Consider the following 23,913-nt stretch of genomic DNA (forward strand, 5'->3'; position numbering starts at 1 on the left):
CCGGCCGACGCACGCTGCCCAACACGGCAATGCTAAGCCATTCTTCCCGCAACTTCAAACGTCGCAATCAGAATACTGATTTGCGCACTTGCGCACTTGAATGCGCGGGGTTGCGCAATCGGGCCACTCACCGCGAGCAATCCCGAGTCGAGCCCGTCGAAACATACCGGCGCAAACCCGTCGAAGGCAAAGTTGGGCAATTTAAGAGCTCTTGGTGAGTGTTCCTCAAATTCAGCGGGTGGTGGGTGAATAGCAAAAGTGGTGATGGCACAAGTTGGATTTCTTGCGTGGAAGCGCAGGCGCAAAAAGTTGCAAGGGACGGAGTCACCAAGGTGGGGTTGTGCCCAACACCGGCACACGGCTAGAAGACGTCCTTTTAATATTTTTTTTTTTTTAGAGAGTTGACGTCTTTGTCTAGATGTAATTGATGAATTCCTCCATCTAGATGAGTGCGTCATCTCTTCTTTATTCTGTCACGCATCACTTCACTGTACAGTAAGTGCCTTTAGGATATCAGAACTCTTCCCATAATCTTCGTCTATATTGATAGCGCATATAACAACATGAGGTATCTCAAACATCAAAACAAAAGCCATAAAAGGCGTACCTATACACACCGGTTTTTTCACCCACGCATCCTCTAGTACAGCGCATTGATCAACTCACTCGCCCTCTCCGCCGCCACCATGATGCCAAACTGCGGGTTCACCGTCAGCGGCGCCACGATGCTACCGTCCACAACGTGCACGTTCTCCGTGCCCTTAACCACCGCATTCTCATCCACACACTCGCCGATCCTGCAGCTGCTGCTCCAGTGGTTGACCATGCCCTTCGCGTACGCCGACGGGGTCGTGATGTACGTTCTGATCTCGTCCTTGGTCGCGTTGCGCTTGATGTTCAGCGGCTCCAAGCCAGCGGGCAGCTTGGCGAAGAGGTCGTGGATGAAGGTGGCGATGTCGTCGGCGTCGCGGTTCGTGGCGTCGCTGTAGTACACGTCGTCGCTCGGGCCGGCGACGAACTTGTCGTCCAGCACAACGCGGCCCTCGGACAGCAAACCCGACGTGCCGTACACGTTGAGCGTGATGGTCCTGTTGTCGTTCCAGTCGCTGTAGCCGGCGCTGTCGATGGTGCCCTGCACGCCCGTGGGCGCGCTGCCGTCCGTGTGGTTGACGTACGTCCAGAAGACGCTGGTCTGCGACGCGAACGAGTACGGCCCGGAGCGGTGGTCGAGGTACATCTTCTCGTCCGACGCCACTGGCGCCGCGTAGCTGTGCGTGTACGACGACAGCGCGGGCCCGGTCAGCTCGATGAAGGTGTTGGGGTTGTCGAACAGGCGCGCGCCGACGGCCGTGTTGTTGATCCACGCGGACCGCGCCTCGTTGAGCTTGCCGCCCTCGGCGAGGCGAGACAGCGTCTCTTCGTCGCCGATGCCCGAGTACATGAGCAGCGAGGGCGACTGCACGGCGCCGCCGCTGAGCACGACGCGGCCGGCGTCGGACAGAGGGATGGTGACCTCGTTGCCGTCGACGGTGGCCACGACGCCGGTGGCCTTGGCCCCGGTGCGGGCGACGCGCTGCACGCGCACGCCGTGCTGCAGCTGGAAGTTGTCGCGGGCGAGGGCGGTCTGCAGGTAGGTGGTGACGGGGCCGCCGCGCTGGCCGTTCGCGTAGTCGTACGATGGGCGGCCGAAGACGCGGAACTTCTGGTCGGCGGCGTCGTTGATGACGACGTCCGAGTAGCCTACGCCGTCGACAATCCACTTGCGCGCGGCTTCGTAGCCGGTCTGCAGGTAGTACTTGCCGTCCATCGAGTACTGCTCGACCGACGCCTGGCGCTGGTACAGCCGCTGCGTGGCAGCTTGCACATCGGCGTTCTTCCAGCCATCCGGGTGGAAGTCGTCCCAATCAGACGCCGGGGGTTGGAAGTAGAGGCCGGCGTTGATGGCGGACGAGCCGCCAATGGTGCAGCCGCCGTAGGCGTTGACGCGGCTGCCGCAGACCAGGTCGCCTCCATCGCTGAAGATGCTCTTGTCTGATTTGAATTAGCCGGAATGCTTTGAAACGTGTTGCGGGGTTTATGCAAGCTTACAGAGACCCGGAACGTCGACACGGCTAAGGTTGGTGCCGCTCAGCCAGTCGGGGCGCTCGGTGCCGCCGACAATGCCATAAGACTTGCCTCCATCTTCCAGGAGGAGCGTCTTCTTGCCGGCCTCGCTGAGCCTGTCGGCAACAATGATACCGGCAGGGCCGGCACCGACGACGATGGCATCCCACTCCTGCTTCGTCCAGTCGGCAGAGTTGACTGCGACGTCGAGCAGGGGGGCGGCGACGGAGAGGGACGACAGGAAGCCGAGAACGACGGCCGTGGTAGGCGACCTCATGTTTGCAAAAACGAGTGACTTGGGAGAACCAGATATGAAAAAGCGAGAGAATAGGTTGGTCGACCTCGGCGTGCAGCTTCAGTCATCCGGGAGCAGGCGAGCCCTCTCATATAGAGAGCGCACACGACGGTCAAACGGGCGAGAGAGATGGGGTTCCACTCTGTACGAATAGTAGACCGTCTAAGCCGCTGATCCCCTGTGGTGTAGCATCGTATTCGTTCGGCGGGCGGGGGCGTGCGCCAAGCTCAATGAACCAGCCCTGCGCCGGCGATCTGCTTCGATTGATGAGCGGTGGGCTGCCTTAAGCTTTGGGGCCGTGGGCTTGGCCATGCCTGCAATTGGCAGCGTGCGTGTTGTGGCGCGAGAGTCGAGAATGTTAGCAGTGCGACGGTGATGTCCATGGCGAGCAGCGGGGGAGGCGGCGGCGGCGGCTAAGGCTGAGAGCCACTGTCATCACTGTCGAGGAACGGTTCATAGGGTTGCTAGCCTGGTAGCTAGGGGCTGTGCCGGCGTAGAGTGCTCGGTATTTTTAGCTTAGTACCTGTCTAGCGGACCTATGGAGCGCAGGTCGGGCTCACAGGCTCGCTCTTCCGGGCCAGAGCTGCCGTCACCAGCCGGGCCGAGCGGTAGCCAATACGACGACCCGGACCGCCTGTCGTCCCTCTCGCAGCCCCTGGGCCGGTGCCGTCTAACGGCCCAAATTTGACCGGGGAATAGGGCAGACTTGTCGTTAGTCAAGGAATCGCGACCCTTCCGCCTGTCAATCGTCGACAAGCTCCAGTCCCGCTTGCAACGGAGAAAGAAAAAAAGGATGGAGCGTGGAACAAGGAAAGCGCGCGCGCGTTCACGTTACCTCTTCATGCCTGCAGCCATCGCCTCTTCCCATCCTACTGCATCTGCACCACCTCGTGCATCCGGTTTCCGCGCTTTCTCGCAGACACAAAACCCTTGCTGATGACACCCTGCTACGGCCGCTGAACCACATTCATGATTTTTCTCCCTCGCTGCCCGACATCCGCATCTGCGACCATCTCATGCCACGTGGCATCCCCTGCTTGTAGCGGCGGCAGTGTTTTCCGCAGCGTATTCGTGTGTAGCTTCCGTCGGATGTGCCCGGCGATGCACACCGCATCCGAGAGCGCGTCTCAGCCTGCGCGACCCGAGTCCCTCAGGCTGACGAGGAAGAAGCGTTCCATGGGCGCTCCCGGAGCAGAAGCCCGGGTCCGAGTTCCTCGGCGGAAAAAATGGCGTGTAGGGCTGATGACGAGTGGGTCCTGTGCCCACGTATGACCTGCATCTGCCCATAGGATCGTCGCAGATAGCGCGTTCCTCAAGCGCTGCCAAGCTGTGGTGAGAATTGGATTCCAAAGAAACCCGGTCTTGTGTCGAGGTCGATCGTAATGCTTGCCGTTTACTTTCTTGCTTTGGAAAGTTTCTCTCATTTGCTGCTACCTTTTTGTCTCTTCTTCTTCTTCCCTCCGTTCGACCGCAGAATGTAAAATCTCCAGTTTTTTGTTCAAGACCAGGCCGTTGCAATAAAGAAGCAAATCGCTTGAAGTCCATGTGGTATCTCCGTCCGCTAAAAGCTCCGAAGTGCTGATGAAGAGCAAAATCCAACCCTGTCCGTTCAGCAGCAATAACTAACCGGCCCGAGAACTGTAAAAGCAGAAGACGCTTCAAAAATTACCCAGCAATATAACTCCTGGCTCGAATAGTGTCATTACCATGATGCTCTGTATCTCCCCTCATGCTGACTCTATGTATGATCTGCAGAAAGGACGAGTTTTGCCGTGTCCCACGGGCGTCGTATGAGCAAAGCTTGGGGTGGCGAAAAAGGGTGAGGAAATGTAGGAGGGAGGACCAAATCAGTTGCAAGAAGAGGTGGAATACACACTTGGGAGCCAGCTATCCGCCGGATCAGCTCGTTGTCGGCTTCTGGCCGTATACCATATGCAGCGTGTAGTACGCATGCACCTTCGGGTCCCTGATGGCCTTCCGCGCGCCGGCGATGAACACCTCCGTTTCTTCCCTGCTCCAGCCAAGCCCACGTTGCAGGGGACCGGCAGACGCAATGCTGAACGCGTCAATGACCGCCGCCTGCATGTACAAGCCGGCGGTCCTGAGCAGCTTGTTCTTGGCCCACGAGCCCAACGGCACCTTGATCTTCTGCTCGACGACGTTGACGAAGCCGGCATCGCGGATCTTCCCGGCGACCTTCTGCGCGACGTGGAAGTCGTTGCCGAATTTCAGGAAGCCCTCGCGGCAGGCGCGCGTGTACTGCATGTATCCCCAGTCGTCCGGCATGGAGCCGTCGTCGCTCTGCGGGAAGAAGTCGAGCTCCTGCAGCTCGATGTACGCGCCGGGCTTGAGCCAGTCATACGCGTCGGCCAGCAACTTGTTCCAGTTGCGAATCGCCGGCGCCATTGCGCGCAGGTGGATGAGGTCGAACGGCGCGCCATAGACCCAGTCGCTCTCGATGTCGTCGATCAGGAAGCGCACTATATCGCAAACAAAATCTCAGTCAGCAACCGAATCCCCCTCCAAGGTCCCCAATCCTTCTTCCTCCCCCGCCGCCCACGGCGCCCAGCAAGACAACTACAATGCAAAAACGAAGAGGCAAGGTTCTCTTACCATTCGGCGGCACGAAGGTCGGCTGGATGGGGCTGAGATCCACGCCGATGACCTCCGCGCTCGGATACGCATCGCCCATGTCGACGCACCAGATGCCCGTGCCCGTGCCGAGATCCAGGATGCGGCCGGGCGCCTCGCCGATGGGCGCGAAGTGCAGCTTGTCGCCGCACACCGCCACCGTCATCGCGTGCTTCATGTCCTCGCGGTCCTGCTCCTGCTCGTCGTTCGGCAGGCTGTACCGGCCCTGGCAGTACCGGTGGTAGCGCCGCCCGTTCTCGAACACGTAGTCGCGCACCGACGACGACACCGACGTCGTCGCCGACCCGCCGTCGTCCGACGAGTAGCCCGACTCCGCCTCCGACCGCCCGTCGTCGAAGCCTCCTCTGTCCTCGTCGTCGTCGTGCCATGACTCGACGTCGATCTGCGTGCGCGCCTGCTCCGCGGCCGCCTCCACGTCCTCGTCGGTCTCATGTCGATGGGCGCCCCCCGGCGACGAGCTGAACATGGTCGGGAGAGGAAAGAATAGGAGAGGAGGGCGGAAAAGAGGAAAAGGGAAGGAGGGGCTGCTGCTGCTGGGAAGCGAGCGGCAGGCGAGCGCGTTTCCCGGTACTCGGTGGGTTTCCCAAAGGTTCGTGCGCCCTCGCGCAGGGCAACAGCGGCGGGGCGGGCGTGTGCGAGTCTCTTTGTGCAACCGGGACGCGAATAGAGGTGAGCGCGTGTCGTGGGGGTGTCCGGTCGCTGGGTAGGATGCGTGTGCAGCGGGTGCAGAGCGGTTGCAGGTCGGGCTGAGGTAGCGGAGCCTTTTTGGGACGGATGACAGCGGTGGAGGCGAAAAAGTCGACTGCGCTAGGGTTATGGCCTGGTTCCTGCAAGTGTCGCGAATGCGGGTGTGCCGCGGTGGGTTTGCGTTTATAAGCGGAGCTGGCAGCGGCGGCGGCACTTGTTTCCTTCTCTTTTTGCTTTTCCCTGGCGTTTGCGGAAGGCGCGCGGTGAGTGGAGGGCGGGCGGCGAGAGCTGCAGCTGGTGATGCGGCGCGGGCAGCCGGACAGTGCCGCAATGGCCGACAGAGATCTCGCGTGGCCGTTGGGGTGGAGCTGGCTCGTTGTCCTCCCCCAGTTTCCGCCTCTAGTCCGCCGCTTGCCCCTTGCACGCATCGGCCCGCAGCCTTGTCTGGGCAGCTGTACCGACGCGCCGCCAGGAAAATCAGGCGCCTGTCAGCGCAGCCGACTCCGTTCCAGCATCGCCACTGTGCGACCTGGCCTCGTGTTTGTGGGTAATAAGCGTAGGGCGGCGACAGGATCCTGGTGCTGCTGAGCAAAAGCTGCCGGCTGTGGCATTCGTATCTAGCATTACATATCTCATCTCGAAAACGTACAGTACATCCAACACATGACCAATCACAACGCCCCGGCGTGACTTGAAGAAAGGGGCCACGCCTGCACCCACCGCCTTTCCGCCCGTAGCTCCCTGAACTCCCACGTTGCGCTGATCCAGGATCGCTCCGGATCTTCGGTCGGGTCTAATTCCGCTGCAAAACCAACCCGTCTGATCTGTCTCCCCCGCCTTGGCACCCACCTCCCGCCAACCACACCACACCCTCACCCCTCCCGGCTTCACGCCGCCTCCCGAATGTCCTGCAACGAGTGCCGAGGCGATGCCCGTTGCGGCGACGCCACAAAGTCTGCTGCTCTGTTGCCCGGGCTCGGGCTCTGCTGCATCTCGTTCGATGGGATGGTCGACAGGTCGCCCCGCGGCCCAGGAACGCCGAGCGGCCCTGGCCCAAATCCGCTCTCCAAATCGCCGACATTCGCCCGTCCCCCGGCCATCATCGACATGCGAGTGTCGGGCAGGTAGAAGCCGTTGTCGCCCATCTGCGGCGTGCGGTCGCCGTCGCCGCCGCCCATCTGCTGCTGGCGCGGCGTCGTGTTGATGTTGAGGCCCGACAGGATCTTGGCCGTCATCTCGCGCTGCTTCTCGCGCACTTCGTGGTACGGGTTCTTGGTCGGGTCGTTCTCGTCGTCACCGTCTTGGCCGGGGTTGGCCATCTCGTACTCGAGGATCTTGATGAACTTGTAGAATCCAATCGCGAAGGCACATCCGATCGCGGGCCCAAGCCAGTAGATCCAGTGCGCACTGTCCCACGTGTTGGTGACGATGCACGGTCCAATGCTGCGAGCAGGGTTCAGAGAACCTCCGGTGTAGTAGACACCGCAAAGTTCCGCAATGAAGAGGGCCAGACCAATGCCAACCGGAGCAATGAAGGTGGCCTTGTGCTTCTCCTTCGCCAACATCAAAATCCTGCGTGATGTATTAGATGAAGAAGTTTTGCTTTCGCCATGCTTTACTTACGTGAAGACAAGCTCAGCTGTCATGAACGCCTCGATGAACAGGCCTTGAGCGATCGAGGTTCCATCACTTAGCGTCGTGCGGACATTGAGTGTAGTCGGGAAAATTGCCAAGACAAGCGCCGAAGCCGTGATGCTGCCAGCGATCTGGGCAATGAAAAGACAGACCGAACGCCAGGCTCCAATGGCGCCCGTCGCGAACAGCGCCAAAGTGACCTGAAAGTGGAATTAGCTACTAGCTTCAACGGTGGCAATGCTGAGTGTGCTCGACATACCGCGGGGTTGAAGAGACCACCAGAGATACGGAAGAAGACCCAGACGTTGACCATCAGGGAGAAACCGAAGGCGAGCGAAATGTACAGCATAACGGCAGGGTCGAAGCCAGTCGTTGCGTTGGTCGTAGTCGCCTCGGAGGGTGCCAAACTCTTCGCATTGGCAACTTGAGTGCCAGCAAAGGCGAAGAATAGGAACATGGTCGTTCCAGCCCATTCACCAACAGCGGCTGAGAATTGTTAGCGGGTGAGACTATAAAAATGGCCGTTGTAGAGCCGGGCTTACCAACGAAGTGATTCTTGAAATCACTGTTCATCCACATTGTCCATGGCAGCCTTAACGCCAGGAGCTCACTGTCTCTATCCCGCGGTCGGTTACCGTCATCACCCCCAGCCGCAGCATTGAAATATCTGGCTGCAGCATAATCGGCCATGTCGCCATAGTTGTATGCGGCTGTGTTGTAGGTGCTCCTCCAGGAGTCTTTCGGCGCGGGGGAAGGCCTGACACCGTTGACGATGCTCTCTGCCTTCGCCTTCTTGGCTTGCTCCTTGAGGTCGAAGATAGAAAGCGGCCTTCCGTTTGGAGCGACGAAAGCGGAAAGGCTCGGCTCTGGTGATGTGCTTCCACGGCTGCGCCATGTATCCCTGTGAGCCTCAGCCGCAAGTGTAGAGGTATATGCTGAATTCGACCTTACTCGGCCGATTGCGTTGTTGTCATAGTTTGTCTGTGTGCCGGAGCGCTCGAGTGTCGAAGGGCCAGCAGTGGGCTCCCTCTCTGCATCCATGGTATAGTCTGGGAATGGGTAGTCCTTCATGCTACCGGGCCCTACGTTGGACCTGCGCTTGTTGCCCAGAAGAGAGGATCTGTCTTGAGACCTTCTATCCATAGAAGCATCGCGCTCATGCTCATACGGAGGGGCCTGGAAGGAGGTTCGGGACTGTGAGACCGGAGTCGAGGTCTTGGGCGGTGGGATAGAAGGGGAGGGTGTGCCGAGAGTTGGTCGCTCCATGGCATGTCCACCAGGAGAAGAAGCAGCAGGGATGCCTGCGAGAGGATTCATGCCGTCGAAGCGGGGTTTTGTAGCACGAAACGGTTCGTATCCAGTGCCGTCTCTGGACGCAGTTGCCATGACCCGAAAGTGCTATGGAACTTAAGCCGGGTGAAGTCTCTGTTGTGTGGTCAGTGACGTCGACGCTTGAGGCCGAGTAGCTCTCGCGTACCAGATGCCTTGTCGGCGGATAGAATATTGAGATAACGATGCCTTCCGAGGAAGAAACAGAGTTGACAGATGGAAAGTTGTAGCTGAATGGTATCGTGAAGGGCTTCACTTCAGTCCAGTCCAGTGAGGATTTATAGTTCCTCACAGACAGGCACCCAGCCAGCCTCTACGACAGCCAGCCACCAGAAAACTCAGACACCATGATCCTAACTGCAGCTAAGTGTTGGCGAAACGTGTATCTAGCGCGCGAGCGATCGACAAAGACCGAGTTGCCACGGTGAACGGACGTTATCCGGAGCGCGAGAACATGGAGACCCTCGACAGCGGCGTCAAGCACAGTGCAGCATGATGACAAGCGCAGTGCAGCATGATGACGAGCACGCGGAAACGGGAAGGGTCCTATGGGCCATGATTGGGTGGTTGGAGGCATAGGGCTGTTCACTGGCAGGCACAGGCCGGATGCGGCTCAATTTTGGATCTCGATCTAACGGTGCTGGGAGCGTTTCAAGGTTGGGCAGGACGTCATGGACGCTAAATCCAGGCACAGGAAAATGAGGCTGCACTCGACCGATAGACGGCGTGGTGGAGGGACCGAACGGGGGCCAGGATGGCATGTCGTCTGACCCTGGCGCCGGCGAAAATGGAGCGCGCAAGCCAGGAACGGCCGGCTCCCACAACGGCGCGTCCGGCTGTGTCTCTCCGCGGCCCGAGAACCTCCGCCAGAGCCAGGCGCTGCCAAACGCCGCCTGCTGGGCGCAATCCAGAATGTTTCTGAAGCGCTGACCGCCCTACACCGTTGAGCATGGCACCGAGCCGTTGTTTGGCATTCGCGCCTCGTGGTGACATCTGCTGCAGCTAGAAGCACCATGGAAGGCGGCTAGAAGGCAAGAAGGCGGTCGTCCAATCAGCCTGCGCGCCTCACGGGCCTGAAACGGCAGCGCGCTCGTGTGTTGGGCAGCGTCATGTTTGCGCGTGGCAGGAAGGTTTGACAGTGCCGGGTTGCCGGCGACATACGCGGGCGACCGGGGACGATTGCGGCCGGGGGGCGGGCATCGCGGAGGACCACGACAGTGGTGATGAGGCCCAAGGTGGAGGATCTGAGTCGAGCGCTGCGGGGAATGCAGCGATGGCAGCGTTGATATTTGTTGGCGACGCGCGAGAGCAGGGGGCCAGGGGTTGCCCGTCGTTATCGGCCGAGGCAGGTGCGGCCGGCGGCCGTGCGGCGTGCTTGCGTGTGCCTGGCACGTGACTCGTGTCGCAAACACATTGCTCTCGGCCTCGTATGAAACTCCACACCTCCTTCGGCTCCATGTCGCCCTTTTCCCATCCTTCCGCCTGCATGAAGCCGGCCTCGGCAACAAAATCACCGCACCTCGCCTCCCTCACGCCCCGTCTGTCAGGTCCGCTAGCCTGCCGCGCCCCACACTTATCTCCGATCATGTTTCAATCACCCGGCCTGTACGTAAACGTGCTCGGGCATTTTTGTGCCACCACAGCTTCTGCTGCGGCCTATACCGCTTCTGCACCCGCTATACTGGGCAACCACGACGCAAGTCGCAACAAAGGGTCACCCTGATGGCCTCCTGCTCCAACCTTATCCGCGGATCTGTTTGTATCAGCCCTGCGCGGGCACCAATCGATGAGATGGACTTCCCAAGCGGTACCTGCCGTCGTCAGATCCTTCCCAACGTGGAAACGCTGAGACGGGCCTGTGTACTGTGACCTGGAAGCATTCTACGGCCGGCACCCGCGCCAAAGCGGCACCACCCGGCCCCGTCGCCGCCACATCGTTGGGGAGCTCAGACGTTGGAAACATGCAGAGCCCGTCCGAAGGGGCTTTTAACCGCTGATTGCGAGCTACCCGATTCCTTCACTGAAGCGAGCTACTTAAAAAGCGCGCTGGTGTCGTGAAGTGTTTGACCAAACCCCTTTCAACGCTCTTTATTCTTTCGATTCTATCAAAATGAAGTCCTTCGCTGTTCTTTCCGCTCTTCTCTCTACGGCTGCGGCCTCTTCCAACCTGTGCGCTAGGGAGACTAGCTCGCGCATGGTCTATCAGTTCGAGGATGGTACATGGGTTGAGAACCTTGCCATCCGCCAGAATGGCAACCTCCTCGTCGACCTGGTCGACCGCCCTGAGATCTACCAAATCGACCCCAACGGCAACGGCTCCTCTCCTTCGCTGGTCTACCGCTTCTCTGGTGTCACCAGTGTCTTCGGTATCGCCGAGATCTCTACCGATGTCTTCACCGTCGTCACCGGCAACTTCTCCCTTTCCACCTTCGCTGCCACCCAGGACTCGTTCGGCGTCTACCAGGTCGACCTCAGCGGCAGCGAGACCGGGGTCAAGAAGATTGCGGACCTCCCTGAAGCCGAGTTCCTGAATGGCATGACCACCCTGAACTCCAACTCAGTGCTCGTTTCCGACTCGCAGGCCGGTGTTGTCTACCGCGTTGACATCGCAACCGGCGAGTACGAGCTTGTGCTTGACGACGCGACCATGAAGCCTCCGTCGAACGCCTCGATCCCCATTGGTGTCAACGGCATCAGGATCCTTGGTGGCTACCTTTACTACCAGAACCTCTTCGCAAAGCTCTTCTGCCGCGTTGCCATCGATTCGACCACCGGAAAGCCCACCGGCCCCTACGAGACCCTCGCCACAAACGCTTACGCCGACGACTTTGCCATCACCGACCAGGCTGTTGCTTACGCCGCGAACGGTTTCGAGAACGAGATCCTCAAGATCACGACTGCTGGTTCGGTCGAGGTCGTCGCCGGATCTCTCACCTCCACTCTCGTTGAGGGCGCCACATCAGCCATGTTTGGAAAGACCAGCCAGGACAGCAGCGTCCTCTACGTGACCACTGGCGGTGGTCTGGCCGCCCCGATCAACGGCACATATACCGAGGGTGGAAAGATTGTTGCCCTCAGCGGCCTTGTGTAAAACGCCTGTAGCTGCTGTAACAAAAATAATTACCTGAAATCTGAAGCTTCCGGCTTCAAGGCCACCACTCCGTTCCCGCTGTTTCATCTAGTCCCACAGTCGTCCGGCCGTAACCTAACTGCCTCGCCCACCCGCCCATCACAGCTCGAAGAACCATCCCACAGCTCTCCTGCTCCAGCTCCTTCCATAACTCAGCTCCTGGCACTTGTCGTATAGCAATCCCAACGTCACGCCTTCCTCGCACTCCACCCACGCCTTGACGCTCTGAAACATGCTCGTCCCGTAAATTACAACCTCGACCCTCCTGGGAGGCGGCTGGGAGATAAGCATCCGTCTCCACGTCGGCGTCGCCGCCGCGACGTCGATCACCGAATTTCCGTCTCCCTCTCCTTCCTCCGACACCGCCGCCGCCGCCGCCGCCGTACCCGTCGCCTTGATCCGCGTCTGCCGCCGCCGCAGCTCCTCCTCCTGCCTCTTCCACCCCTCGCTCATCTCCTCCAACGCCTTCATCGCCACCATCGGCATGTACCCGCCGTCGTGGTCCGCGTCCGGCTCGTCGTAGCGGCCCAGCCGGAACTTGCGGGCGAGGAAGTCGTTGGCGACGGGCACCAGCGCGCGCGGCAGCGCGTCGGGCGCGCAGCGGTTGGCCGTCGCCGTGCCCGGCTCGTTCAGCGGCAGCAGCGGGCCGCGGTCGGCCGCGGGCGTGAGGAACAGTGCGCGGCGCAGCGGCAGCGACGCGCGGAGCGTGTCGTGGAAGCGGCGGTTGACGCGGGTGGCGGCGGTGAGGAGGGTGCGGGGGTCGAGCGAGAGGAGGATGAGCTCCAGGAGCTCGGTTGTGTTGAAGACGGTGGTGACGGCGGCCGACATGGCTTTTGGTTTTATTTTTCTATTGGAATTCTCTACGGGATGCAAGGCGGTGCTGCTTGGGTCCCGCGGCCGTGGTTGCGGTTGATTATGATCGTCTTGTAACGGTGATTGCTTTATGATTTGCGGCGTGGGGTTGTGTTGATCAATGATGTGAGGTTATAGTAGGGTAGTGCGTATAACCCAATGCAGCCCAGTGCCTAATTGGTCGAGTCATTTGACACTAGGGCGCGCGAAGACAGGAAGAGTGTGTGCAGCAACACCAGTAACTTTAAATGCCTGGACGCTGGCTAGGCAGCAGGTCCAGACACGTCCGAAGTTGGTCCGCAGGATTCGTCCGGTCCAGAGCCATACTTAGAGGCCACTGTCACGGTCGTTGTATGTTATTGCAAGCTCCCCTTGACGCGAACCTTACAACAGGAAGCCAAATGGATAACTGAGCGCATGAGTTACTCGGGTGGCTCAGATTCGCAAATATATAAAGACAGGCCGTATGCGGATCGATTAGGGAGTTCCCCACGCCGCTGTTCTCGTCGCAAGTCACACGGGGGTGAAAACATTTGGAACGATTCGCACAACGTCCCTGGATGGCTGATCAATCAGGGATGTCCGAGGCACGGCATGAGGGTGCGATGCGGCCACGACTTTGGTTTCGCGGTCGCGGGGGGTTGACGGGGGAACGCGGTGACGCGGGTAAACAGCGCGTCATCAGATCAGGGCAGCGCCAGCCATCCCCAGCCTCCCGATATCCGCGCTCCACCAGCCACCCGCAACCACAGTTATCCACGCCCGCCGCCGAGTTGGACCCCAGACTTTTGCCTGCATTCTTCGCCCTTACTCACAGGCTAGTCTGCCTCTTCTACCCCAAATTCTCACATTCTGCTCTGCTTCTCCACGTGCGAGCCGCAGACCGGGTATCGTCTGAGCTTTGTTTACTTGACCGCCTTACCTCGACCGCGCTATCGTGCTGAACGCAACAACCCGCCCTACCTTCGAGCTGCGGCTCAGCCTCGAGGCACCTCCAACTACTCGACATCACATCACCGCATAGAAAAAAGAAAAACCATGGCGCCGCTCCCGCATCTCCTTAACGCGTTGCTCCGCCGCGGGGCCTCGCCCGACAGCCATGCAGCAACCTCCGCGTCCTCCAGCATGGAAGCCACCGTTCATGAAGTGGCCAAACGCGCAACGAAGTCGGTTGAATTCGGTTCAGGCGCGCGCCCGGCCACCGACTTCAACAACCAAGGCTTCCTCGCCCTGTTCGCACTGATTGGTGCCGGCATGGTCCTCGGCTCCATCTGGTTCTTCTTCTGGGCCAAGAACGGTGGCTTCAAGTGGCGTGGCAAGGAAGACTGGGACGACTACAAGAGCACTGTCCTGCGCCGCAAGGGTCCTGATGGCCGCACGCTGTCCAACGCGACCAAGAGCACCAGACTGGGCGGTGGCAGCGTCGTGCACGGCGGCACCTACGGCGCCCCGACCAGCGTTGGCTACAGCGACACTACTTCCATGGTTGACGAGAAGGAAGAGCAGCAGCGCAGGGCTGGCGAAGGCATCAGAGGCGGAGATGGCCGCAAGAAGCGCCGCAAGGACAGAGACCCTGAGCTCGCCGACTACCGCCACGAAAAGCCCGCTCGTGTCGGTGGCATCAATCGCGCTCCCGACGGCACGCACTACGACTACACCAACACTGAACCCTCTGAACTTGGCTCTGAGCTTTCTCAACGCCCTCTCGTCAAGGACACCAAGCCCAAGGACAGGAAGACCGCCAAGAAGGAAGCCGAAGCACGCGAGAAGGAGCTCCGCAAGGCGCAAAAGGAGGCCGCCAAAGTGCAAAAGGCCAAGCTGGCCGAGAACAAGAAGCGCGAGAAGGCCAAGGCCAAGGAGATGAAGAAGGGCAAGGGCAAGACCGACCGCTCCTACTCTCCCGCCGCGCCCGACTCGCCCGAGCGCCGCACCCACCGCCGCTACGATGACGAGATGACCGAGTTCACCGAGGCGACGAGCTACACGGGCGGCTACACGGCGACCGAGGATGCGTACACGGATGTCTACACCAACAATGACGACTCCTACTACTCGTCCTACCGCCCCAATGCCGAGGCTAACATTGCCCGTCCCACGCCCGCTGCCCGTTCATACGACGCACCGTCGTCTTCCCCTCGCCAACACCACCGCAACTCGTCCCGCCGCAGCCAATCCCACACGCGCAGTCAATCGCGTACGCGCAGCCAGTCTCACATCCGTCGCCAGAGCAACAGCAGCCCGCGCAAGCAAGGCAGCAGTAGCCGTCACCACAGCCGTTCCCGCGGCGGCTCGCGCCACGACCTTGGCAGCAGTGTCACTGAGAGCGACACTGGCACCAAGGTCTACTCGCACCACATCCCCGGCCTCAGCGGTCCCGCCGCGCCCCCGACCATCTTGCCCGACGAGAGCATCAGCCAGGTCGGTGCCCCTGGCCGCAGGGGTCGCAACGTCATGGACGGCTACAGGCGGACCGCGCGCCGCAACAGGAGGGATAGCTTGAGCGACTCGGAGTAGAGCTTGACTGGTTGTAGAGGCGCTCGGTGTTTGATCATTGCTAATGATCAGTGTCAAATTTGGGGGGAACCTTTCTCCAGATTGTTTTGTTTTTTTCATCTCTCTTTTTCTTGATTTTCCCACTTTTCACGTACATAATGATGATGGACGACTGAGATACCTTGCTCTCGAGGTCCGGGGTTTTTGGAAGGCAATGGCTAGCAAGCGGGCGTTCAGGGTTCTACCTGGTTTCGTCGTTCGAACCGGGATGATGGGTTTACGATCGGGATGATCAACACACGAAGTAGATGGGTAATGGTATGAAGGAAGGGATACCATGAGCATTGTAGATATTCTAGCGCAAATGTAATGCAAATGCAATGCAAATGCAACCGACGAAGTGACGGGGGACACGTGCGAATCGTGGATCTAACGTCCTTCCCCCTCAAAACAAAGAAAAAGAGGGACGAAAAGAAACCACAACTCCTCCGCAACAACCAAGCAGTCACAGGATAACTCTCCGCCTTGGTGTATGCCCCGAATGCTTCCTCCCTCCATGCTGCAATGCAAGATATCCCCCGCTCCAACCGCCACCACCACAGAACGGAAAAGAAGGAAGGAACAGGGAAGTTGTAAGACACAACACGGGACGATCACGCACCTCATGTCACAAGATACAAGAGATGAGAAAAAGGAAAAAAGAGGCAGGCAGGGAGAAGGAAAACCCGAGCCAAGGATCCAAGAACTCGGTTCATCCGAGAGCAACGCGACAGGGTCCGTCCTTCCTTCTGCTTGCTCCCTGGTACATGCATGGCCCTGTCCTTCCAACGCCTAAGACCGTTTTCTCTCTCTTTCCATTCTTTTTTTCTTCTTCTCTTCCAGCAGGTTTCACTCATGCGCTTGTCTCACTGGCGGTGAAGATCGCCGTTTGGAGGCCACGTCCATTGGTCGAACCGTTCGCACGGAGGAAGGACGAAAGAGAGAGAGAAAGAGGAAAAAGAGGTAGATGGAAAGAGAGGCTGAGCCGTTACACACTTACGCTCTCACGCCACATGGTCAGAGTCAGTGCTGAAGGGCACGTACATACATACATACGTACAAGGACTTCCCAAGACCCCCCCACATCAAACCCCAGCTCTGCCTGCCGCTCATACAGGTGAGACAAAGAAAAACCCTTCCTTAGCTTCCGTGTGGGTAGAGACGGGGACAAGGAGAAATAAGCGGTGTAAGGTTACCCTTCTTCTCGTTGAAAAGAGTAAGGCAGGGCGGGTACGTACATACATAGATGGCGATTGGGGTTGGGGGAGGGGAGGGAACCTTGGTAGAAGGAAAGAATGAGGAGGCCTTGCGACACCACTGGCTTCTTCTTCTCTTTTTTTACTTTTTCCTTTCTTTGGACTTCGCCTCTTTGCAGGGAAGAGAGGGCATGGAAGGACAAGGCCAAAGACGTGATGGATTCGGCTTCTTCTCAGTGGGAATCGTCGGAATCTTTTTCCTCAGACGTTCCTTGTGCGCGCAGAATCGAGCACCAAGAAGAAAAAAAGAGATTTAACAATATGAGACAGATTCTAGAACGTCCCGTCGCCGCGGCTGGCTACAGTACCGAGGCCGCGGTAGTCAGGTACGGCAACGGACTAAAGAACGGCATGGTCGCCCAGCGATAATGCAACGAAAGAGACACGGACTAACAGATGCAGGGCAGACCCTACCTGGATGGTGGGACTCGTCAGTGTCACGCCATTTTCCACGACACTGCTGGACTGGAATCCCGGTAGCCAGGTATGTAGATCAACAGGGTCCGCCCGCCCATTCCAATCTATCTACCTACCCTGCTGTCCGCCCGTGCTGATCCGTGGTCGCGTACATACATGCATGCTGTCAACGTGCATGTATGTACGATGCACACACACACACGCGCGCCTGTCGACGCAGGAACAACCCCCCGGGGCTCTACGGCCAGATGGGTAGTAAGCCTTGCTTTTCGACCTCCCCCATCGTATCGGCGGCTCGTTACGCTGCTGGCGCCATGCATTGTACCCGGCCCCAGCCTTGCGGCAGCCAATGCCGACTGCGGGCAAGCTGGCGTCTGTCACAGGCCGCGAAGCAAATGTGTTACTTGGTTTCTTTTCCGGAGCCCACTTGCAGCCGGTCCAGCCAAAATATACGACTTTTCTGATTCGTGCAGGGGTTGGGAACACGGCCCCGGCGTGCCTTTGAACGATCCGTATGCCATGATTTCGAAAGAGCGGCGGAACAACTTGCCAGCAAGATCGACGGTGGTCTAGACCACCGCCATGAGCAGCCACATTTCTCACAGCGTGGAAAGTGATGGATGGAAAGAGCGCCGCCGGACGCCTCCGCCTTACATTCGCCGGTTCGCTCTCACGTAAGACCCCGGCCAATCTATTGGATGGGGGACAGGAGGTGTGATTTCCTAAACGAGCAGGGGCGGTTCATCGGCTGAGGTGGAGCCGCACTAAGAGAATATGTGGGTGCGGATTTGGTTAGTTGTGTGATGTGTGCGGGGGTGATGGGGGCAGGGCTGAGCAGAGGGTTGAGTGCTGCGCCAGTCACACCGCTGCTCTGACTTTGCACACCATCAATAAACGGCGACAGTGAGAAACGAATACAAATGCGGGAATGTTGTTGCCTGAGTGTAGCGTGAGAGGCAGTGTCAATATTGATGACTGAGCAGGTGGCGAGGCGGTTTGCGTGTTTTGGAAGCCTGCGACAGTGACGGATATTGCAATAGAGGAAGAAAATCAGCCTCATGGGGCGTTGCCGGTCAGGAGGAATGGGGCAGGCAGAAGGGACAGGATACGAAGAGGGCTGTGGCTCTCGTCAACGGTGGCGACAGTTCAAGCTCGCTGGTGTGGGTGGCTGACGCGAGAATTCCGGAAGGGAATGGAAGCGAGCAAGGAAAGAAAGAAGGATTCAAGATGTTGAGGGGAAAAGCAAAAGGATAAAAAAAAATAACAGCGCAAGGCAACGAGGTAGCAAGGCAGCGAGGCATCTGGTGCAGGCGCGGAAGGCGGGCGCATAGAGCCGGGGTGAGGTAACCTTGGGTTGTTAGAGCCACAGGGGCGGCTGCTTGCAGCTTTCATGTACGACGGTAAGGTCACCAGGTAACTTACTGCTCACATCTGGCAGTCAGCGGTGAACGAACCTGGAACGACTCGAGGCAGAAACCTGCAGCTGCAGCTGCAGCCGGGGCAATCGATGACGCAATGTGTCGTCCGCGGGGCAACCGACAGTGTGGTCTTTCCTCTCGCTCCGCGTCCTTGGAGCTGTCTCAGGCCTGGCGAACGCGTGAAGGAATGACGGGCACAAACGAGGCTGGGGACACGGAAATAACGGAAGCGCGGCCTGGGCGGGCATGACTAAAGAAAAAGCAACAGGGGCGCAAAGCCTCATTATCAGCCGGGGTTGTCATGCTCCGCCTCACAGTCGTCCTGGGCTCGGTGCAAGCATCAGCGGCGTCTGGTGGATGAGGCGCGCGGAGAGAAACGAATTGCGCGGTAGCACCGTGCCTGTTTCATCGGGATGATGTTGTGTTCCGTGACCGACCGCAAGACAGTCTCTGCCCGGTTTAGGCAAGAGGGCGAGGCGGAGGGTGAGGAGTGAGCGAGAAGATGGCCCAAGAGGGCAAGGGAGGCGGTGGCGGCAGCGTCGCGACCTGCAGCCGGCGTGCATACCCGAGAGGATCCGCATGCGGGTTTGCAGAGAGGGTGCGGCGAGGTGACTGGCCGTGGGTGCAAGATCGGCCGCGATCTTCAGGCATCGCAGACTGTGACAGCGGGGAAGGCAGCTGGACCCTGACTCGCGCGCTGCCATCTGACCTCACGACCGCACACCCTCAGAGCAAACCCACACACCCTCCCACCCCTCACCCGCCCGCTCCGAGCGCTGTTGCCGAGTCATACGCCCGCGCTGCCCACCCTCCGCCGCTCTCCATGCATTACGCGCAGGACGCGCACAACGCGCCTGCAGCACTGCCGCCACGCCCTGATAGGCCGCACCCGCTGCAGACACCCTCTTCCCCTGCGTGCGCTCGCCACTCCGCACACGCGCCAGGGACGTTGCATGCAACCCGAAACCTTCTCCGCTTAAACTGGACATGCGGTCGAATATGGGGAAATGCAGCATGGCCGCGCAAAGACACCGCCATGGACGAGATCTCTCGATCGAGTCGAACATGGTCGCCCTGACCGCTGCTAGATTATCATCGTCACTCTCCTCCCCCCTCCTCCGTTTCTCCCCGGCGGAGGAGACGTATCGCCGTAAGTCTGCTGCCCAGCGCTAGCCTGTCGCATAAGCTGCCACAAGCCCGCCATCGGCGCCTCACATGATGGGATGCACGCATCACGTCTACGCCGCGCCTCCTCCCCTTCACAACCGAGCGCTCCGCCCTTACCCACCCAAGTCCCACCCTTTGAATATTAGCAACCACCATGGCATAGCTGAGAGCAAACCCATTTTCGGGAAGGAAGTGTGATAGCGCTATTGCCTTTCCAATGAAAAAAAAGTATTGTTTCCGTCCCGGACGGGGCGTGAGAAGGAAGGTCGCCACACCGCCGCGGTATCCTGGCTTACTACTACTTACCGCCCATTAACGTCGTCCTCACCGCAACCCAAAGACCTAGTCCCAGAGTCGCATGGAGAGCGAGTGAAAAGCCAAGAATTAAAAATAAACACACGTAAACCAAGGCTCAAACGTACCATGGCCATAGCCCTTTTTTTTTCTTCGCATCCCCGCTTCGGCCCAAGCCGACAAGGCTCGTTGCCCATAGCAATCCATATTCCTTCCATCGCTAGCGCCTCCGCTTCGTTCCGAAGGGTGGATTTGAGAAAGAGAAGAAGAGAAAAAATAAAGTGTAGCCGCAAAGAGCGGGAAAAATTAACAAGCGAGGCGTCGTTAGTTGTTCTGGGAGGGACTGGCGCCCGCTGAGCCCAGCCCAATACGCCGGATCATCAGGTAGTAGGAGGGAAAGGATAGAGGAGGAGGCGGCGGCGGCGGGCCCACGCGCCACAGCGAGAGAGAGAACGAACAAACCCCTGCATATTCGGCAACATCCACGGCCCTAAAAGAGCCGCATGATGCTAGCTTGGAGCTTAGCAGCCGGGCTAGCAGCTGGTCACTCGCCCAACCGCGCCGTGTCCACCAAGCACCTGCGCACTTTTGGTTGCAAGGACTCATACGCGTAGCCCATCATCCATCCTCGCCTACGCGTGTTGTGGCCGCCCGCCGTGTGGCTGTGACTTAGTGCGTGTTGCTCTTTTTTGTTTGCCCCACCCAACATTAATCACACAGCCGCCCAAGTCAGGCCGACGGATGATGGGCAATGAGGCGACGGGGGGATCGATGAAATGCGAAAGCGCGCGATCGTACTTCTTAATTTCTATTGATGCCTTGATTTACCCGCGATCTACGCCCGCGCCCGCCCGTGCTAGCCGGGGGTGGTGGCTGGGGTGCGGTGTGTGTGAGTGACTGTGTGAGTGTGCCTCGTAGTTGGGTGTTGCGGGCGCTGCGCACATGGGTGTGTGTGGGTGGGTGGGTGTGTGAGGAAAGTCCAGTCATCCACCACCTATCGTCATCTTCTGCGCCGCCCTACACCGTACATATAGTCCCGCCCACCCTCGGCCCCCGCCCCTCTCCCCCCCAAATAAGCTGAAGATCGCCCGTTATCCGCCCCGAGCTGGATATTTCTTTTTGTTGTATTTCATACAAACCTGGGACCGTCTTGTCGTGCCTAACCTCACGACGCGACACCTCCACCATTCTTTGATCCAGCTGGCGTACCAACACCTGCGCGGCTGCTGGCCCTTCAGTCGTTTGAGGAGAAGAGAAAAGGGAACAACAAGCGAAACCAGCGGCTTGCTAAGGAAGACGAAAGAGAAGAGGACGAAAGGAGCCAAAGGGAAAAAAGGAAGACAACAGTCGCTTACCGTACCGACGGCGGGTGACGCAAACCCGCCGCAGCAACAACCTACCTCGGAGCAAGAAGAGCCGGAAGGAAACGCAACCACCACAATGCCCACACGAAAGGCATCATCCCAACAACAACAACACCACAGCCGCCGGCACTCGTGGCCGCCCTTCTCAACGCGCCACCTCCTCGCCGTCGCACCCGTGCACTTCCACCTCAGCCCCTCCGGCTCGAAGAAGCGCGCGGCCGCCGCCTCCACCACCCCCTTCGGCCCCTCCTCCTCTTCATCGTCGGCCGTGTCGCAAAGACCGCCGACACCCTACGTCACGGTGTCGCCGCCGACGCCGCCGGAGCAGCCGTCGCCGCTGGAGCAGCAGCCGTCGTCGTCGCTCCCAGACATCGACGACGACCCATTCGCCCACTTCTTGAGCCCGATGAGCGACGAGGACGACCCCTACGACGAGCTCTCCTTCAGCGCCGGCATCATCCCCTCCGACGACAGTGCGACCGACGAGGACGACGACGTCGCCGGAGGCGAGTGGGACGCCGACGAGACGAGAAGGAGAGAGGACGACAAGTTGAGGAGCAAGTTGGCAAGGCGATGGGCCAAGTACATCGCCAAGTACCGAGCCGCGGCGGCGGCGGAGGAGGAGGAAGAGAGGTGGAAGGGGGATGGGCAGGAGCAGCGGAAGAGACGAAACGACGAAGTGGCGGTGACGGACGAGGGCTACATGAGCGAGGAGGGCTCCACGCCGATGCATGTGAGGAAGCCGCAGAGGCCTGGCCCTGAGCCGACGGAACCGTACAGGACCATCGTGCGCGAGCCGACCAAGGGCAGGGCTCAGGACCTGGTTGACGGGAGGATGAGGAAGAGGAGGAAGCACCGCCATTCGTGGAGGGCGCCGGACCATGACCTGTTTACGGTCGTCGAGGAGGGTGAGGGTGCTGTGGATTCCGAGATTGAGCAGCGCTACTTTTCTACGTGAACAAGGGTACGGGAGAGGCTAGGGCCATACAAGTGAGCAGCACTATTTCCCCAAGCGTCTGGTGCAAGAGACTGACATGGTTTGGTTTTCTAGTTTGTTAATGCGCAAGCCCGGAGTGGCTGTGCTGCCCCCAGTCGATTTGGATTCATCGTCATCAACGAGGCCCAGAACTTGAGAGGCAGCAACAAGGCCTTCGATGCAGGAGTCGGAGGCGCCGACCGACTTCTTTCGACCGACGCGACAGATCACGATCTGCTTTCCATCGATGAAATGCTCTTCCTGTTGGATACGATGCTGTGTCTTTTGACGGCAGGGATCCCTAGATTGTGCCGTGTGCGGGATGTGGACCTCGGGCGTGGGCTCGCAGCAATGCCGGAGGCCTGAGGGCCTCGCTTGCATCCGCCACTGTTGTCTTGCATTGAATCACTCCGACTAGCTGCACGGCGGCAAGACGGGCCGTGGCTAGTGTGTTCAGGACCGTGGAAGCAACAGTGGTGACGGCATCTGCAGCCATTATCTTTTTGCGAATCGTTCGGCGAGTGGCTATGATAAGCGATGGAGGTGGGGGGATTGATATGCGGGCAGATCTTTCTTGGTACTGTCATCTCGGCCGCTAGAGCGGGTAGTTGCTTCTTCGTTCGTGGTTAGGCCGGGGGTAGCTGAGTGTTTGGTGGTAGAGGTCACGTGGAGCCGCAGTAGTGGTTGACAGTAGGATATTAGTAGCATGTCTTAACGGGGTCTAGAATGCATCATCGTTTACGGCGCGGAAGTGAGATCTTGGAACCCGGCGACCGGTGCTGCAGCGGCAGGCGTTCCTGTAGGCTGCGAGGCCGAGTCCGTGGCTTGCAGGCGCAGATGTAGGCAATGGATGACGCGGTTGGTGAGACAGCGCAACCAGTGAGGCTTCGACGGCTCTCTCCAGCAGAGAGTCGATGCTGCAGGTGCTGGTGTTGGTGCCCGACGGCAGGGGTATCCTGATGATGCTCTAATCGCAAGGCGAAGCGGAGGCCCTTGGCCCTTATTGCTCTGCAGCAACTCAGCATCGACCGCGGCACCTAGCAAGAAAGCAGGGCTTCTGGCGGTGCAGCGCCAACCGGGAACCCATGGCAGAGGAGCTGGAGACGGAATGAAACAGTTTCAATTGAGGATACTTTGGGTAACGAGGGACCAGACCACTAGACGCCCGAGTTAGGCAGGCTTGCGCACGATTGGCCAGCGCGGGGGGCGTCCGTACGAAGAGGAATGGAGGAGCGTGGGTGGCCAGGAACAGGCTGCCGGGAGCGCAAGGGTGGTGGTGACGGGCACATGGCGCGGGTTAGGCGTGCAGGGCTTTTGCGGCGCCTTCCAGAAGCAGAGGCGTGCAGGCGCGGCACGGCCGGCGTGAGTGGAGCTGGAAGCATTGGAGACACAGGTGGAATCCTCGTATCACGGTGCGAGCCAGGAAGCCGGGGCGCATGTTTCCAGCACGACGGGCATGCTGGGCCCAGCCACCAGGCCACGGAGCGATCGGCGCGGCCCTGTGGCGCTCCGCGATCGCCCAACCCGGCGGGCCCTCGCGGTCGCTAGCCTCTTGAACTCTCCATCTTGCATCGGATCTCTAAGATCTGGCGGGCCCGCGGCCACGGAAGGGGGTCAGCAAGAGGTTGCATGCTCCACGCCACGCGCCTCGTGGCTCGCCCCAGCTGCAGCAATGCGCAATCGTGGCAGCGTGCCGTGCCATGCAGGCGACTATTCTGGCGAGACGCCGCGACCAGAGCAGAAGTGTCGCCTCAAGTTCCATCGCTGTCCTGACCATCTGAGTCCAATAGCGCAAGGGCGCGCGCC

At 59.4% G+C, this 23,913-nt stretch overlaps 6 protein-coding genes across 6 annotated transcripts; 3 read left to right on the top strand and 3 right to left on the bottom strand.

Annotated features, from left to right (window-relative positions):
- Positions 1 to 640: 640 nt before the first annotated feature.
- Positions 641 to 2,380, bottom strand: SLS55_007386 (uncharacterized protein; the record flags this gene model as incomplete). The annotated part of the gene is made up of 2 exons (XM_066778805.1): positions 641 to 2,031; positions 2,089 to 2,380. The coding sequence occupies 2 exons, from the start codon at positions 2,378 to 2,380 to the stop codon at positions 641 to 643; spliced, it is 1,683 nt and encodes a 560-aa protein (XP_066631242.1).
- A 1,917-nt stretch (positions 2,381 to 4,297) lies between these two features.
- Positions 4,298 to 5,516, bottom strand: SLS55_007387 (uncharacterized protein; the record flags this gene model as incomplete). Its single annotated transcript, XM_066778806.1, has 2 exons — positions 4,298 to 4,878; positions 5,012 to 5,516. The coding sequence occupies 2 exons, from the start codon at positions 5,514 to 5,516 to the stop codon at positions 4,298 to 4,300; spliced, it is 1,086 nt and encodes a 361-aa protein (XP_066631243.1).
- A 1,108-nt stretch (positions 5,517 to 6,624) lies between these two features.
- Positions 6,625 to 8,689, bottom strand: SLS55_007388 (uncharacterized protein; the record flags this gene model as incomplete). The annotated part of the gene is made up of 5 exons (XM_066778807.1): positions 6,625 to 7,309; positions 7,361 to 7,572; positions 7,632 to 7,858; positions 7,915 to 8,236; positions 8,324 to 8,689. 5 exons carry the CDS (start codon positions 8,687 to 8,689, stop codon positions 6,625 to 6,627), a joined length of 1,812 nt encoding a protein of 603 aa, XP_066631244.1.
- A 2,122-nt stretch (positions 8,690 to 10,811) lies between these two features.
- On the top strand, positions 10,812 to 11,792 carry SLS55_007389 (uncharacterized protein; the record flags this gene model as incomplete). The annotated part of the gene is made up of 1 exon (XM_066778808.1): positions 10,812 to 11,792. One exon carries the CDS (start codon positions 10,812 to 10,814, stop codon positions 11,790 to 11,792), a length of 981 nt encoding a protein of 326 aa, XP_066631245.1.
- Positions 11,793 to 13,808: 2,016 nt separating this feature from the next.
- SLS55_007390 (uncharacterized protein) lies at positions 13,809 to 15,197 on the top strand (the record flags this gene model as incomplete). Its single annotated transcript, XM_066778809.1, has 1 exon — positions 13,809 to 15,197. The coding sequence occupies one exon, from the start codon at positions 13,809 to 13,811 to the stop codon at positions 15,195 to 15,197; it is 1,389 nt and encodes a 462-aa protein (XP_066631246.1).
- Positions 15,198 to 21,207: 6,010 nt separating this feature from the next.
- SLS55_007391 (uncharacterized protein) lies at positions 21,208 to 22,089 on the top strand (the record flags this gene model as incomplete). The annotated part of the gene is made up of 1 exon (XM_066778810.1): positions 21,208 to 22,089. One exon carries the CDS (start codon positions 21,208 to 21,210, stop codon positions 22,087 to 22,089), a length of 882 nt encoding a protein of 293 aa, XP_066631247.1.
- Positions 22,090 to 23,913: the final 1,824 nt, after the last annotated feature.

This window comes from Diplodia seriata (assembly GCF_021436955.1).
Source record: "Diplodia seriata strain FDS-637 chromosome Unknown scaffold_7, whole genome shotgun sequence".
Lineage (NCBI taxonomy): Eukaryota > Fungi > Ascomycota > Dothideomycetes > Botryosphaeriales > Botryosphaeriaceae > Diplodia > Diplodia seriata.